At 41.1% G+C, this 16,980-nt stretch overlaps 1 protein-coding gene across 1 annotated transcript; it reads left to right on the forward strand.

Moving 5' to 3' along the window:
- The first annotated feature begins 2,109 nt into the window (after positions 1 to 2,109).
- On the forward strand, positions 2,110 to 7,735 carry LOC308520595 (uncharacterized protein). The gene is made up of 3 exons (XM_081093199.1): positions 2,110 to 2,712; positions 3,136 to 3,208; positions 4,267 to 7,735. The coding sequence occupies exons 1-3, from the start codon at positions 2,679 to 2,681 to the stop codon at positions 5,810 to 5,812; spliced, it is 1,653 nt and encodes a 550-aa protein (XP_080949325.1). The 5' UTR covers positions 2,110 to 2,678; the 3' UTR covers positions 5,813 to 7,735.
- Positions 7,736 to 16,980: the final 9,245 nt, after the last annotated feature.

Consider the following 16,980-nt stretch of genomic DNA (forward strand, 5'->3'; position numbering starts at 1 on the left):
TTCTGGAAGAGGATAGGTTCTGTGCCATGCCATGGCAGGGTTTAATCTGGCGAGCTGAAATCCACAGCAGCCCTGTGGGGGTAGAAACACAAGCATATCCTCTTCCCCATGTTAATAATTCATTGGGTCCTATCCAATGATTAGTGTCCACATCTTGCCACAAGACTTGTGATTTCTGAGATTAGGTTATTGAGATCAAGTGCCATTCTACAGAGGATTGAAAATGATCATTCAGATTCAAAAAATTAAGCATAAAGACTGCTTTAGATAGTAGTGTAGCAGGGTCCTTCAGTCCCGTACCCCCCTTTTTTGTTTACTAGCATACCCTTCAGGGTACCATGCGCACATTCAATGGTGGCCTGCCCTTGTGGATTATAAGGCATTCCCATGGAATGCTGGATGGACAAAGGTCTGCAAAAGGGAGGAAAGCCAAGGCTGCTATAAGCAGGCCCATTATCAGTTTTTCTTGGTTTATATAGCTAAAATTGGAAACAGGTCTTATTGAATTCATGCAAAGAACTTTATTGCTACTTACTAAAAATTGCCACTCACTAGAGGGACACATAGGGAGAGAAATATATAATTTACCAATTTGCTTTAAAAATGCTTCCTTGAAAAACAAGAAAGGCCCTAACCGGTTTGGCTCAGTGGATAGAGCGTCGGCCTGCGGACTGAAAGGTCCCGGGTTCGATTCCGGTCAAGGGCATGTACCTTGGTTGCAGGCACATCCCCAGTAGGAGGTGTGCAAGAGGCAGCTGATTGATGTTTCTAACTCTCTATCCCTGTCCCTTCCTCTCTGCAAAAAATCAATAAAATATATTTTTAAAAAAACAACAAGAAAGCCCACTGCGTGGGAAAACATATTTGCCAAGGTTATATCTGATAAGGGACTAATCTCCAAAATTTATGGGAAACTCATACAAAAGGAAGATAAACAATCCAATCAAAAAATGGGCAAAGGACCTAAATAGACACCTTTCAAAAGAGGACATTCAGAAAGCCAAGAGACATATGAAAACTTGCTCAAAGTCACTAATCATCCGAGAGATGCAAATCAAAATAACACTGAGGTACCATCTCACACCTGTCAGAATGGCTATCATTAACAAATCCACAAACAAGTGCTAGAGAGGATGTGGAGAAAATGGAACACTTGTGCACTGCTGGTGGGAATGCAGACTGGTGCAGGCACTATGGAAGACAGTATGGAGTTTCCTCAAAAAACTGAAAATGGAACTCCCATTTGACCCAGTAATCCCACTTCTAGGAATATATCCCAAGAAACCAGAAACACCATCAGAAAGGATATATGCACCCCTATGTTCATAGCAGCACAATTCACCATAGCTAAGATCTGGAAACAGCCTAAGTGCCCATCAGTAGATGAATGGATTAGAAAACTGTGGGACATCTACCTGATGGAATACTATGCTGCTGTAAAAAAGAAGGAGCTCTTACCATTTGCAACGGCATGGATGGAACTGGAGAGCTTTATGCTAAGTGAAATAAGCCAGTCAATGAAGGAAAAACACCACATGATCTCACTCACTCATGGGTAATAAAGACCATTATAAACTTATGAACAAAAATAGATACAGAGGCAGAGCTGCCTCGAGCAGACTGTCAAACTACAGCGGGAAAGCCGGGGAGGGTTGAGGGGCCGGGTGGGGGGATAAGAGATCAACTGAAGGACTTGTATGCATGCATATAAGCATAACCAATGGACATAAGACACTGGGGGGTAGGGGAAGCCAGGGGATTGTCAAGGGCAGGGAAAAAAGGAGACATATGTAATACTCTTTGTAATACTTCAAGCAATAAAACAATTTAAAAAAAAATGCTTACTTGCTCTGACCGGTTTGGCTCAGTGGATAGAGCATCGGCCTGGGGATTGAAGGGTCCCAGGTTTGATTCCAGTCAAGGGCATGTACCTTGGTTGCGAGCACATCCCCAGTAGGGGGTGTGCAGGAGGCAGCTGATTGGTGTTTCTAACTCTCTATCCCTCTCCCTTCCTCTCTGCAAAAATTCAATAAATACATATATTTTAAAAAAAAATGCTTCCTTATATCTAAAAAACAAAAAGTTTAAGAATCAGCAATATTTGCAAATGACATGGAATATTGTCCTTTCTGAAAAACACAATATTCCTGAATAACAGAGCTATAGATGAAAGCATAATACAGTTATTTATTGTATTCACAGTCACTAAAACTTTATGCACACATGACAGTATGTTTCATGCATGGCTGCATAAAATGGTGGTTATAATGGAGATGAGTTTTCTCACAAGGAATTGATGGGCTTAAAATAGAAGTATTTTCATGTATTAATATAGAAGTTGTTCAAGGTGCTCTGTATTCTGAAATTAGAGAGAGCAATGAAGACTTGAAGTGATCACAGTAAATTCATATCAATAAGTTCCATGTGTTCTTGAGGAAGTGAGTTTGGCAAATTAATAATAGTCTTTCTACAATCAAGTCATAGACTGAATGTTGGGGACCACATGTCCTATGTGAACTTCTTATGAATTATGTATATCTGTCTATCTCACTCATTCTCCTATATGTATATGTGGGATGTTTTAGGACTCAGTGGCCTTTAAGGATGTTAATGTGGAGTTCACCACAGAGGAGTGGGCTTTCCTCGATCCCACCCAGAAGAAACTCTACACAGATGTGATGCTGGAAACCTTCTGGAACCTGGCATCAGTAGGTAGGTATAACAAATTCTTTTTTTTTTTAAACTATATTTTTATTGATTTCAAAGAGGAAGGAGAGGTAAAGAATGGGAGCAAAATCAATGATGAGACAGAGTCACTGATTGGGTACCACCTGCACGCCTCACACTGGGGATCTAGCCTGAAAATCAGTCCTACTGGAAATTCACCTGTGACCTCCAGGTTCATACTGGTTCATAGGTTGACGGTCAACCACAGAGCACCTCTGGCCTGTAACCACTTGTTAGTTATTTAGGCAATTAGAAAACTAGTATTGCTTGCTCATTAATGATGTGTCAAGAACTGAAATATGAAAAGGGAGTACATTGGTAATTAAACCAGGAATGATCACAGCTCATTGTGTACTTAAAATCTAACCATTTTTTATATTCTTTAATAGTTTATAATGCATTTTTTAGCATGTATTTTAGAAGAACAATGTGACGACCATGACAATGAAGATCAGTATGAAAATCATGGGATGAATCTTAGGTGAGTTGCATTGACATGATAAAGCATTAAGAGCATCTTTATGTTTTTTAAAAATAGGTTCTTATATATTTATTTATATATTTAATATTTCTAAAATTTCAGTGAGGTAGAAAGAGGGAGAAAGAGAAAGAAACATCAATGATGACAGAGAATTATTGATGACTGTCTCCTTTATGCCCCACATTCGGAATCATGTCCAGAACCTGGGAATATGCTCTGACCAGACATTGAAGATGACCACCTGGTTCAGAGGTCCGTGCTCAAGCACTGAGCCTCGCTGGTGGTACAAAAATATGTTTTTATTGATTTTAGTATGTGGAGGTGAGAGGGAGAGATAGAGAAATCAATAGACCTCTTCCTGCATGCCCTGTACTGGGTTTAATAAATCTGCAGTCTGGCCATTTTCCCTTTCAGAGAATTAAACTGGTATGCCCCTGGTGCATGGGTCCTTCCTGAACCACAGAGCCATATAGAACCGGTCCAAAAAAGAATCTTAAAAACAGATAATCCGCCGAAACTGGTTTGGCTCAGTGGATAGAGCGTCGGCCTGCGGACTGAAAGGTCCCAGGTTCGATTCCAGTCAAGGGCATGTACCTGGGTTGTGCACATCCCCAGTGGGGGGGGTGCAGGAGGCAGCTGACCGATGTTTCTAACTCTCTCTCTCTCTCTCCCTTTCTCTCTGTAAGAAATCAATAAAATATATTAAAAAAAAAACAAAAAAACAAAACAGATAATCCAATTGTATCAGCCTAGTTTTAAATGTATTGATTTTTAGAATAATCTCATCAAAATGTTTTTTCTGAAATATGACCTATATGTTTAGTGTACAAAAATAATTATACTGGGAAATAATATACAGAAGTACCATTACTGAATATCAGTGTTTTCATAATATCTATGATCCTGCCTATATCAGAAGTTTTAGGATATCCACTTTAAAAAATGGAATGTTCAGAAGCTCCACCCTTTCTTTGAAAATGGTAAAAATGTCATTTCATGCTATTAATAAATACTAAATTGTTAACAGAGTATTAATAATATGCTTCTGATTTTTACAGCAGTCATATGGTAGAGAGACTCTGTACAAGGAAGGATGGTTGTCAATGCAGAGAAAACTTCAGCCAGATTCCAAATCATAATGAGAAGAAGGAAACTCCTACTGAAATAAAACAACCTAAATCCAGGTTGTGTAGGCAAATCTTCATACGTTACTTATCCTTGAATAACCACCTGAGCTCTCACATTGGACCCAAACTATACCTGTGTCAGGAATATGAAGAAAACTCTTATAAATGTATGGAACCTGAGAAAGCTTTCAAGCCTCACCAACATATTCAAAGATATGATGGCAGCCCCAGTGGGAAAGCTTTCCACTATTCAGCTTCCCTTAAAAATCATGAAAGAATGCATATTCTTGGGAAACTGTATGAGTGTAAGCAATGTGGGAAAGTCTTTAGTCATCTCAGTTACTTTAAACTTCACAAAAACACTCATAGTGGAGAGAAACCATATCAGAGTAAGCAATTTTGCAAAGCTTTCAGTTCTTCCAAGTACTCTGGAGAAAATGAAAGAACACACACTGCAGAAAAGCCTTATCAATGTGAGAAATCTGAAAAAGCTTTCAGTTCCACTTGTCTAAGAAATCATGAAAGAACACATCCTGGCGAGAAACCTGATGTATATAAGGAATGTGGGAAAGTCTTCAGTTGGCTCAGCTCTCTTAGGAAACATAAAAGAAGTCATGACAAAAAGAAGCCTCATGAATGTAAGGAATGTGGTGAAATATTCTGTCATCGCTATTCCCTTATAATTCATCAAAGAATGCATACAGGGGAAAAACCGTATGAATGTAAGCTTTGTGGTAAAGTTTTCTCTTATTCAACTTCCCTCCAAAATCATAAAAGAACTCATAACAGGGAAACACCCTATGGATGTAAGCAATGTGGGAAAACCTTCAGTTGTTCAAAGTCTTATCAGGAGCATCAACAGACACAATGTGGAGAAAAGCCCTATGAATGTAAGCAACGTGGGAAAGCTTTTATATTTTCTACTTCTCTTCAAAATCATGAAAAAATGCATACTGGGGAGAAGCCCTATAAATGTAAGCAATGTGGGAAAGCCTTCTCTTATAGCAGGTCTTTTGGAAAACATAAAAGAAATCATGACGAAAACAAGCCTCATGAATGTAAGGAATGTGGTAAAACATTCCTTTATCCCTCTTTCCTCAGAATTCATGAAAGACTGCATACTGGGGAAAAACCATATGAATGTAAGCAATGTGGGAAAGCTTTCACACATAACAATAATCTTAAAAATCATGAAAGAATGCATACTGGAGAGAAACCCTTTGAATGTAAACAATGTGGGAAAGCTTTCATACGTTCCATTTCTCTTAGAAATCATGAAAGGATGCATACTGGGGAGAAACCCTATGAATGTAAACAATGTGGCAAAGCCTTCCATTCTAATGGCTCTCTTAAAAAACATAAAGTAAAGCATGATGGAAAAAAGCCTCATGAATGTAAAGAATGTGGTAAAAGTTTCCTTTATCCCTCTTTCCTTAGAACTCATGAAAGACTGCATACTGGGCAAAAACCCTGTTAATGTAAGCAATGTGGGAAAGCCTTTAGTTGTCCAAAGTGTAATCGAAAGCATCAACAGACACAATGTGGAGAAAAGCCCTATGAATGTAAGCAATGTGAGAAAGATTTCATACGTTCCACTTCTCTTTAAATCATGAAAGAATGCATAGTGGGGAGAAACCCTATGAATGCCAACAATGTGGGAAAGCCTTCCATTCTAGCAGCTCTCTTCAAAAACATGAAATAAATCATGACGGGAAGAAGCCTCATGAATGTAAGTAATGTGGTAAACCTTTATCCCTCTTTCCTTAGAACTCATGAAAGACTGCATACTTGGGAAAAACCCTATGAATGTAAGTAATGTGGGTAAGCTTTTCATTATAGCAATTCTCTTTGAAAACATAAAGGAAATCATGATGGAAAAAAGCCTTATGAATGTAAGGAATGTGGTAAAACATTCCATCATCCCTATTTCCTTAGAGGTCATGAAAGAACACATACTCGGGTAAAACGCTATGGATGTAAGCATTGTGGTAAAGGTTTCTGTTATCAGTCTTCTCTCCAATATCATGAAAGAAGTCATACTGGGGGAAAACCCTATAAATGTAAGGTTTATGGTAAAGTTTTCTCTTCAACTTCCATGCAATATCACAAAAAAATGCATACTGGGGAAAAACTGTATCAATGTAAGGAATGAGGGAAAGCCTTCATTTTCCCCAGCTCTCTTGGAAATCATTAAAAAAAGTCATGCTGGAAAGAAGCCTCCTGAATGTACGTGGTGTGGTAAAATGTTTTATGATCAAAATTACCTCCGACTTTATGAAAGTACTCACACTGGAGCAAAATGTTATGAATGTGATTATTGTGATAAAGCTTTCTCTTATCCATCTTCCCTCCAAAGTCATGAAAGGACTCATCATAAGGAAAAACCCTGTATATGTGAGCAATGTGGGAAAGTATTCAGTTTGCGCAGCTCTCTTGGAAATCATAAAAGAAGACATGACGGCCCTAGCTGGTTTGGCTCGATGGATAGAGTGTCGGCCTGTGGACTGAGGAGTCCCGGGATTGATTCTGGCCAAGGGCACATGCCTGAGTTGCGGGCTCAATACCCAGTGGGGGATGTGCAGGAAGCAGCCAATCAATGATTCTGTCTCATCATTGATGTTTCTCTCTCCCCCGCTTCTTCCCTCTCTAAAATTAATAAAATTTATAAAGAAAAAAGACATGACACAAAGAAGTCTCACGAATGTAAGGAATGTAGTAAAATCTTTCCTTAACCCTCTGTACTTAGAAGACATGAAAAAACTCATACCGGATCAAAACCCTAAGACTGTAAGAAGTATGGTAAAGGTGTATCTTCTCCAGCTTCTCTCCGATATGAAAGAACACACACTGGAAAAAAGCCCCATGTATGTCAGTAATGTAAGGCTTTTAGTCTTTCTGCATCTCTTAGGATACATGAAAAAATGCATACTGGGGGAAACCGTATGAATGTAAGCAATGTAGGAAAACTTTCATATATTCCGCTTCTCTTCGAAATCATGAAAGAATGCATACTGGGGAGAAACTATGACTAAGGAATGTGAGAAAGCCTTCTTTTCTACCAAATGCCTTAGAGAACATACAATAACTCATCATGGAAAGATGCCTCATGAATGTAAGGAATGCGGTAAAACTTTCCTTCATCCCTCTTTGCTTAGAAATCATAAAAAAATTCATAGTTGGGAAAAACCCTATGAATGTAACCAGTGGGGTAAAGCTTTCTCTTGTCCTAATCGTTTGGCTCAGTGGATAGAGCTTCGGCCTGCGGACTGAAAGGTCCCAGGTACAATTTTGGTCAAGGGCATCTACCTTGGTTGTGGGCCCATCCCCAGTAGGGAGTGTGCAGGAAGCAGCTGATTGATGTTTGTTTCACATCGATGTTTTTAACTCTATCCCTCTCCCTCTCTGTAAAAAAAAATAATAATAAAATGTATACTTTTAAAAAACTTTCTCTTGTCCAAGTTCCTTCCGACATCATGAAAGAACTCATAGTGAGGGAAAACCCTATGAATATAAGCAATGTGGCAAAACTTTCTCCTATCTAAGTTCCCTCCTATATCATGAAAGAACTTATAATGAAGAAAAATCCTATGAATGTAAGTCATGGGGGAAACCCTTTATTCATCCAGTTCCCTTCAAAATCACAAAAACACTAATAGTGAAGAGAAATTGTAATGAATGAAAACACACTGAAAATAAGCCCTGTCGTATAAAGATTTTAGAAAAGCTTTTGACCATCCTAGATCTTTTTTTTTTTTTTTATCCTCATGTGACGATATTTTTCCATTGAGATAGTGGAAGTCAGAAAGACAGAGAACAATATTGATATGAGAAATCAGTTGGTTGCCTCCTGCACATGCCCAGCCACTTAAGCACACACAGTGGAGAAATGCTGTATGAGTGTAAGAAATGTGGTAAAGTGTTCACTTTCTCCAAGTCTCTTAGAAAGCATGGAAGAACATATACTGGGGGAAAACCTTATGAGTGTAAGCAATGTGGGAAAACCTGTTGTGTCACATATCTGGGAAGACATGATGGAAATAAAGCCTAATGAGCAGGACTGACCTGGAGTGCATATTTACAGGAGGAGGCACCAGGGTGGGGTGAGGTCCTTGACACATTGGCTTCGGCCTTATTTTCCTAGTTCCCTGCCAGTGTGGGCTGTTGGGGTGGGGGGGTTGGCTGCGCAGGGGCTGGGTCTCAGGAAGGTGCCCACCCACGTACCATGCTCATATGCTCCAGGAACTGAGCGCTGCACCTGGCCCCACAGTCAAGGCTCCCTGTGTGGCTTGAGCACCCGGCTGCTGGGCTCCACTCTATCCCGCTGGGGCAAATCTCTCCTCGCGGGTCCCCTGACTTGGCTCTGAAGGACTATGGGACCTGGAGCGGCTGCTATAGGCAGGCCAGCCATGATAGTGTCCCACAGGCAGACCTGTGGCTGTCATCATCAGGAAATCGACTTTGGAGAAAAACAATGGATATTTTGAGTTTAGCCAGGCATGGTACGAATGGAAGGATTTTTGAGTCTCCTTTCTTAGATGGATCCAAAGCAGATTACTAGAATACAGTGCCCTATTTTACAGTGTACGGAGTGATAGCATAATTGCAAAAATCTTTTCTTAAGTGTATTGCAACATTTCTAGGGGAAACATTTGTACCTAGAATTAACTCAGTTTTACTACTGGCACAAAATAAGATGAGTGACTTTTGAAAAATACAAAGTTGAGAGACATTAAAGCACTAATTTGGATTAATAAATTAATAGAAATATTATTGTGATCTTATCACTGAATGAGGTCCATCAAGCAAGACATGAAACACAGTTCCAGTCCTATGAGAGCTTAGATGGTAAGTAGTTACTGTCATTTAATTAATCTAGTAAAAAATAACCAAACAGTTTTTAATAAGACTAAAAATTCCTCCTTTTTTACCTGGAAGTAGATTTGAGACTCATATTTAAAGACAATTTGGCCCTGGCCAGTTTGGCTCAGTGCATAGAGTGTTGGACTGGGGACTGAAGTATCCCTGGTTCAATTCCAGTCAAGGGCACATGTCCGGATTGCTAGCTCGATGCCTGGTAGGGGGTGAGCAGGAAGCAGCTGATCATTGATAATCTCTCATCATTGATGTTTCTATCTCTCCATCTCCCTTCCTCTCTGAAATCAATAAAAATAAAGTTTTAAAAATATATATCTTATAGAGAATGAAATAAACTTGAAGGACAATTTGATTCTAAATTTTTAAGGGGGGGGGGTTCATGAACTGACAATGTATGGAAATAAAATGAATAGATAAGAAAAATGTATGCAGTGAGTGTTTTTTGTTTGTTTTTTTGTTTGTTTTTTGTAAATGCTGTTTGGTTGATGCTTAGCTACCCCTGAGTTCTTGGTTCTGTAGCTTTTAGCTTTACAATGAGTACAATTCTAGAAATCTGTCTCAACAATTACATAGCTAAATCACTATTTGAGCAAGTTGCCTGTTTTGGTATTTTGTGGACATCAATGCTACCATTCAGTAAAAAGTTAAAAATGATCTGCTATGTCATTGGCCCAGACACTTTAATGACTTCAAAAAGGTGAAGGCTTTTTAGTGGAGGTTAATGTTTGCTAGCAGTGAAAGGAACTCTGGTTAATTTAAGGAATGCAGACATGTCTCTGAAATGGGGCAGATAAACACAGGCCTCTGGAAGGACCCAACAAGGGCAGCTCAAGTCCTGTCAGGGTCTGCCCTGGAATGGATCTGCGTTAACCAGGGTCCCCCTTGGTTTTACTGCTCACAGAGTTGAATTGCCCAAATCCCTTTAGTTCCATGACCACCCCTAGGCCACAGGAGGGGGAAGAAAGAATAGTGAAAGATGTTCCCATTGAGACTTAATGCAGAAGTAGATGGTAGGTCCCCCACGAAAATGGAGTTGTCACAAAAGAAGAGAGAAGAGATATGGTGTGGGCAAAAAAAAAGAGAGATGTTCTACAGGTAGGAATGTAGTTATTAATGGTGAAAATGACAAAATTATTTGGCTTCAGGAGGCATCTTGCCTTCCCCTTTCACATGGAGATGTGATTTAGAGAATGATGGGTGCTATTTGTATGGATTTATTATATTTCCTGTGCAATCCATTGGACAGTGTCTTTGATATAGATATTATGTACTTATTGAACATCAAATGAGAGGCAGAGAGAAGACACTGTATTGTAGGCCCAACCCCTTCAATGTAGTCTTGCAAAATTATACAAGGCAGCATGAGAAATATTGCAACCAAATATTAAGAGTAGTATGTTTCATAGGAGTTTTCAAGTAGGAAGAAAATACTTGTCTGGATAAGTTTTACAGAGAATAAGTTTTGTTTGGCTGGGTTCTTGAAAGATGAGTTGGATTCTGAAAAGATAAAAGAGTGTATTGGTGGGGCACTCCAGAAAGCTTATTTAGGCTAGAGGAGGAGCATGAAAGCGAAGTCATGGAAGATAAATAAACAGCCATTCCACTTCCCTCACTCAGCGCAGTGCACTCTACTACCTTACTTAGTAGGTCTTTGAATGTGGAATTGTACTTTGGAAATGCAGTTATATTAGCTCCAAGTTTCTTTTCTTTTTTAAAAAAAAAAATATATTTTATTGATTTTTTACAGAGAGGAAGGGAGAGGGATAGAGTTAGAAACATTGATGAGAGAGAAGCATCGATCAGCTGCCTCCTGCGCATCGCTGATGTGCCTGCAACCAAGGCACATACCCTTGACCAGAATTGAACCTGGGACTCTTCAGTCCCCAGGCTGACACTCTATCCAGTGAGCCAAACCGGCCAGGGCAGCTCCAAGTTTCTTTTCAGTAGTCTTTTCATCGGTTAATTTTTTTTTTTTAACATGGCATAATATATTGACTGTGTTTCCCAACAATACCAAATGAATATATTCCCAACTCAAATTCCCTCAGTCAACCCCAAAGGTTGCCGGGGTCCAACCCCAGCAGGTCCAGGGGTCCCCAAACGTGTGGACGGAGTCGGCGAAGAAGGAATGACATGGAAACAGCGTTCAGTTGATCAGCAGCCTAGCCAGGATCTCTAGCCAAGTTCTGGTCAGGATCTCCAGCGAAGTTCTGGTTAGGATCTCCAGCCAGGTTCTGTGTCCATGTTCTCTTGCTAGGTTCTCCAGCCAGGTTCAGTCACCAGGTTCTAGTCAGGTTCTCTTGCCATGTTCTATCCAGGTTCTGTAGCCAGGTTCTGTCTCTAGGTTCTTCAGCCATGTTCTCTCGCTAGGTTCTGTCTCTAGGTTCTGTGGCCAGTTTCTGTCCAGGATCTTTTGCCATGTTCTCTCGCTAGGTTCTGTCTCTAGGTTCTGTGGCCAGTTTCTGTCCAGGATCTTTTGCCATGTTCTCTCCAGCGAAGTTCTTCTGTCTCTAGGTTCTGTGTAGGTTCTGTGTCTAGGTTCTGTACTAGTTGTCTTGTTACATCAGTATACCAGTTGATTCCAATCCTATCAATCTCTATTCCAAAGGTTAGGGCGTTTCTTATCTCCGTTCCAGGGAGTAAAGATTATGTAGCTTAAGCATGATTGTTTGTAGTTAAAGTGATTAATTACCCGCCTGGCACTTAGTTAAGGGGTTTTATTCCCTCCCTAACTTCAGGGGAAAATCCCTACCTGGGGAAACAACCTTTCTCAAAGAGGTGACCTTGGTTAAAACACATAGTGCCAAGAAGGTGAGCAAACATATTAAGAACAGTATGCCATATATGCCAGGTCCCTTGAAACAGCAAGGATGGACTGTCTCCCGGCAAATTCCCCCTTTTTTATTTTTTAAAAGCAGGCATTAAAAAGAAAAACCCCAAATGCTCTCTTGTATCCATTTTAAGAGTAGGATTGGCGCTTTCCGCTATTACCTGAGTCCTGATCTATCACCCCAGGGAGAACTTGCCAATCCTGCACTTTCCTGGGGTGGAAAGGCTGCAGTGGGGTTAAGGATAAGGCTCCTTGGGCCTACTTCCTCCCATGCCTTTACATTTACCTTTCCTTCCTCAGAAAAGCATGGACATACTTCTTGTATAAAACATTCTGTCTGACTGGGAGTAACCTTAATTCCTCTGCTAGCAAGCATATGTGTTAAAAGATCAATACAGAGTCATTTCTTTAGACTCAGTATGGCACATCTTCTTAATCTAAAGATCAATACAGAGTCTTCTTTCTTTGGACTCAGTATGGCACATCTTCTCAATCTAAGAATCAATACAGAGTCTTCTTTCTTTGGACTCAGTATGGCACATCTTCTCAATCTAAGTTCTGTACTATCCACCTTCTTACCCTACTTATCCTCTATAGGGGGGTCTGCAGTACCCTGGTGGAGTCCTATCCATCCCGAGTGTGGGGTTCTCAATGGGGGCTGGGGGCTTACCTAGGGGAATCCTGTTCCAGGGGTTCCCAAAGGTGTGGACGGAGTCGGCGAAGACTATCCACCCTCTTCCTACGGTGGAGTCCTATCCGTCCCGAGTGCGGGGCACTTACCTAGGGGTCCCTGTTCGGGCGCCCGATGCCGGGGTCCAACCCCAGCAGGTCCAGGGGTCCCCAAAGGTGTGGACGGAGTCGGCGAAGAAGAAATGACATGGAGACAGCGTTCAGTTGATCAGCAGCCTAGCCAGGATCTCTAGCCAAGTTCTGGTCAGGATCTCCAGCGAAGTTCTGGTTAGGATCTCCAGCCAGGTTCTGTGTCCATGTTCTCTTGCTAGGTTCTCCAGCCAGGTTCTGTCCAGGTTCTCTAGCCAGGTTCAGTCACCAGGTTCTAGTCAGGTTCTCTTGCCATGTTCTATCCAGGTTCTGTAGCCAGGTTCTGTCTCTAGGTTCTTCAGCCATGTTCTCTCGCTAGATTCTGTCTCTAGGTTCTGTGGCCAGTTTCTGTCCAGGATCTTTTGCCATGTTCTCTCCAGCAAAGTTCTTCTGTCTCTAGGTTCTGTGTAGGTTCTGTGTCTAGGTTCTGTCCTGGTTAAGGGCACATGCCCAAAGTGGGCTCCATGCTCAGTAGGAGGCAGCCAATCAATGATTCTTTAATCATTGATGTTTCTATCTCTCTCTCGCTCTCTCTTCCTCTCTAAAATCAATTAAAAATATTTTTAAAGCAGTCCTCTGTGTAATGTATTATAATGTATTATATAGTACAAAATTATTACATATATTGTTTATGTTTATCTGTGTATGTATATATAATGTAGAATTTAGTGTATGTAGTATATTTGTATAGTATTGGTCATATATAGTACAGTAGTATATCTTAGCATATATTTTGGATATTTAGAATATATTATATAATTAACATATAATTTATTTTACAGGGTGTTGTATAGCATAATTTTACAGAATAGTATTGCAGTCTTCTCAGCCTACAGGGTAATGGGTGTCATTTCCATGTCTGTGCGCAGAAGTATTAAAAAGCCTATTACATCCTCCCAGGAAGCGCAGGGACACCTTGCTGTCTTGATACTACAATGTCGAGTTCCCCCACCCCCCTTTTTCTCTCTGCTTCTGAGTGTACCTCAAGTGTCAGTATGTTTCAGAAACTTGCACTAATTTATCCAGCTGTGATTGAAATGAAGCCCAGTGGTTTCATTTGTCCCATGTTCAGAGACGTGTGACATTCTTTTTTTTTTTTTTGAGTAATTATAAGCAGGGTTATTCCAGAGTGGTTTATCTCAAAGGATGATCTTCAATTTGGAGTTGTTGCTCTTGGTGCCAGACAGCCAGACCATTGGCAATGGGCCTAAAAGTTGTAAAAATGTGCAGATGGGGTCAACTATTTGCCAGGGCGTCCTGTGGCATGATTGCCTGGAGGGTGACTAATCTTGCTGTTCATTGGGTCCCATTTCAGAGCAGGGATGGCCGGGTTAGGGTCAGTCGCAGCAGCTCTCTAGGGTTCTCTTCTCCATCATGTGTGCTGGTGGCACTGCACCATGGACATGAAAATTAGAGCAGGATTTATTTTTAAACGAGAGGGGAACAGCATATTTCAAAACATCTCCTGTGCTTGTCAAAGAGGAGAGAAAACTGTATACTTTACATGGTGTCCTTTCGCATGAACACTGAAAAGATTGGAAAGAAACAAACTACATTGCTCTCTATAGGGAAACTAGCCCCCGTTGTTCAAGGACGAGCTATAAGTGTTTCCTCAGGCACACTTCTCATCTCAGCTTTAGGTTTTGACACTTAATCTTCAAATAAACAATTTATGATAAAAATGTTTGTATTACCCATACTTTACTTCTGATTCATGAGTTGACACTCAACCACAGAGCCCGGCCAATCGTGAGTGTTAGTGTCAGTTTTAAAAATCAAAGGAACTCCCATACCAGGGTGGTCTTGGGTGGACAGAAGAGGAGTAGACCTCCACCCTGCCCACCAGAATCTTCAAAGTTTTCCTAGAAGCTTTCACTGGGTCATGGACACAGTTCAGGTGGAGTCAGCAACACATTGTTCTCTCAAAGCTGTGTCCTTGAAATGGCTCTTAGTTCTCCATCCGTGGGCAGAACATATATCCCAAGAACAGGGGTGGGAGGAAGGAATCTCATTGCCCAGCTCATGGGTTGATGAGCAGTCACATTATCTCAGTGACCCTCCCACAGAGCAGCTGCTTTAACCTTGTGTGACTCTTTACATTAGAGCCATATGCCAAGGCTACGGGGAAAATCTCTCTATACATACAAGGAACTCCTTGTGCCTGTTCAGTGGGGCTCTTTGACTGAAAAGACCATCTTGTAGGGTGAGTCTTGAGCCATCATGATTCCCATGATGCTCCTGGATGCAGCAACACTAAGTCTATTCTGGCCTTTGCTTTTGCCATGATGGAGATCACAGGAACCACCTCCTCTTATTAAACACAACCCAGTAATTCAAGCACCTTAGAGAGCAGCATGAAGTGGCCTCAGCAAAGCGACCAGCTTTGTTACCTGTGAGAAGTGGAGGGTTTCTGCCCAGATGGGGCTACAGCTGGAACTATACAATTCCCACAGGAGCAAGTACCAGCAGGGTGTGGAAGGGCAGGGATGGGATGTAATTTCTGCAGCAGCAGGTTCCTGAAGTTCAACGGTGTAAGAGAAGAGACCAAACATGGGCATCTTCCCCAGTGAACATGCATTTTTAGTAGGAGGTCATTTATTTGAGGGTGAGATGAGAGAGGAAACAAAACAAGAAATCAGAGGTATTCCAGACTTTAGGAAATCAGAATGATTTCTAGAAAAAGTGATTGGAGACTATTGTTTTTGAGATAGTGTGAAAAGGAAGGTGTAAAAAGATGATGAAATGCAAATATATTCTCCGTCTCAGTTCTGCATGGTGCATACCCACAGACCTTTCTTGCTGCTGTGTATGGTGACTAATGCTGCTCTTCCCCGTGTAGTCCTCCTGGTAAGCTGAGTCCTGGGTGAAACGTGTGCCCTCCTTTCCTCTCTCCATTGAGGTCACCTGTGGTTCTGTGGCTCTGCCCTCAGGCTGCCTGTGTCAGGTGGCCTCCAGGTTCTTCTGTGTCCCAGGATCGATGGGTTATTGCTGCAGTTTGGGTGGGGATGTTTGTCTCAGATGATACTAAAGGTGAGTATTTCCTCAGCGACTGGAGAGAGGCAATGGACAGAGCCAGGAAGCTGTGCATACTCTATGGAGAGGCTGCCTGGCAGGGAGTGCTTCCATCATGGTTAGAATGAATGTTATGCTAGTATCACAGACTCAGCAATCGGGGGGAATTATTATTGAGATGTGGGGATGAAAAGAGTCCACATGCTCACCTGCCAAGTTTAGAGAAGGCCTGTGTGTGATGGCCTTGCAAATTAAAAGAGCTAAAATAACCACAAGGGATGCTCTAAAATGAGAACGTTTTAACTAGGAGCAGTTTATGGTAGATAGTCATGTCCCAGGCTCGAATCTCCCCTGACAAAACTCAATCTTTCCGTTACCTACGCCTGTCCATTGTCTTTTGCATATAAGATTGTGTATCTTGGCATTGTCAGGGCGAATCCTTTTATTTCAGACCCCTCAGTGCACAATCAATGCAGCAGGGCTGAGACCATAACTCCTCCCATTGTTATTGTTATCATGTTAATCATTAAGTATTAACTACCCTGTACCCAGCTATGTAAAATATATATGTATGCCTATCATTTTACTTTTCATCCTATCCCAGGGGTTTTCCTGTTTTGCTTCCTCCCAGCTCCCTAATCTATCCCTAATGGATTTCAGGTAACCCACTTGAGTATTCTCTTTTGATTGTAATGTATAAAATAAGGTACCAAACTGCCATACTCCGGACATTATCTAGATTCATTGACATTTTGCTCCCTGACAGAAACTCATAAAAATTCTGTATAGGTTTGAATGATTCTTACATTGATGGGATCCAGTTTTCTGATAAATCTCATTATTGCTGGATTTAACAGTGTAACTGTGGTGGCAGCAGGAATGACATCAGGTGTCTGACTGGGCTCAGATTAAACGTGGGTTCAGCAGCCTGGGTTCTTGGGTTCTGGCTAGAAAAGAATTCAGTGTAAGAACCAAAGTGTAAGAGAACATTTACTGTGTAAATTACAGAGGTAGAAGTAATTCTTAGAAGAAATGGGCTTAGGAAAGGCATTAAGGAGGTAAAGGAAGTGTCCTTGGAGCTTGGGAGCACAAGCTAATGGTAACCTGCC

This window comes from Myotis nattereri (assembly GCF_964212035.1).
Source record: "Myotis nattereri genome assembly, chromosome: 5".
Classification (NCBI taxonomy): Eukaryota; Metazoa; Chordata; class Mammalia; order Chiroptera; family Vespertilionidae; genus Myotis; species Myotis nattereri.

What these genes read in the sequence shown, in the direction of transcription:
- LOC308520595 (XM_081093199.1), top strand. Translation starts at nt 2,679, where the DNA reads ATGCTGGAAACCTTCTGGAACCTGGCATCAGTAG. An exon ending in CTGGAACCTGGCATCAGTAG is followed by an intron (nt 2,713 to 3,135) that starts GTAGGTATAACA and finishes TGCATTTTTTAG; the next exon opens with CATGTATTTTAGAAGAACAA. An exon ending in AATCATGGGATGAATCTTAG is followed by an intron (nt 3,209 to 4,266) that starts GTGAGTTGCATT and finishes TGATTTTTACAG; the next exon opens with CAGTCATATGGTAGAGAGAC.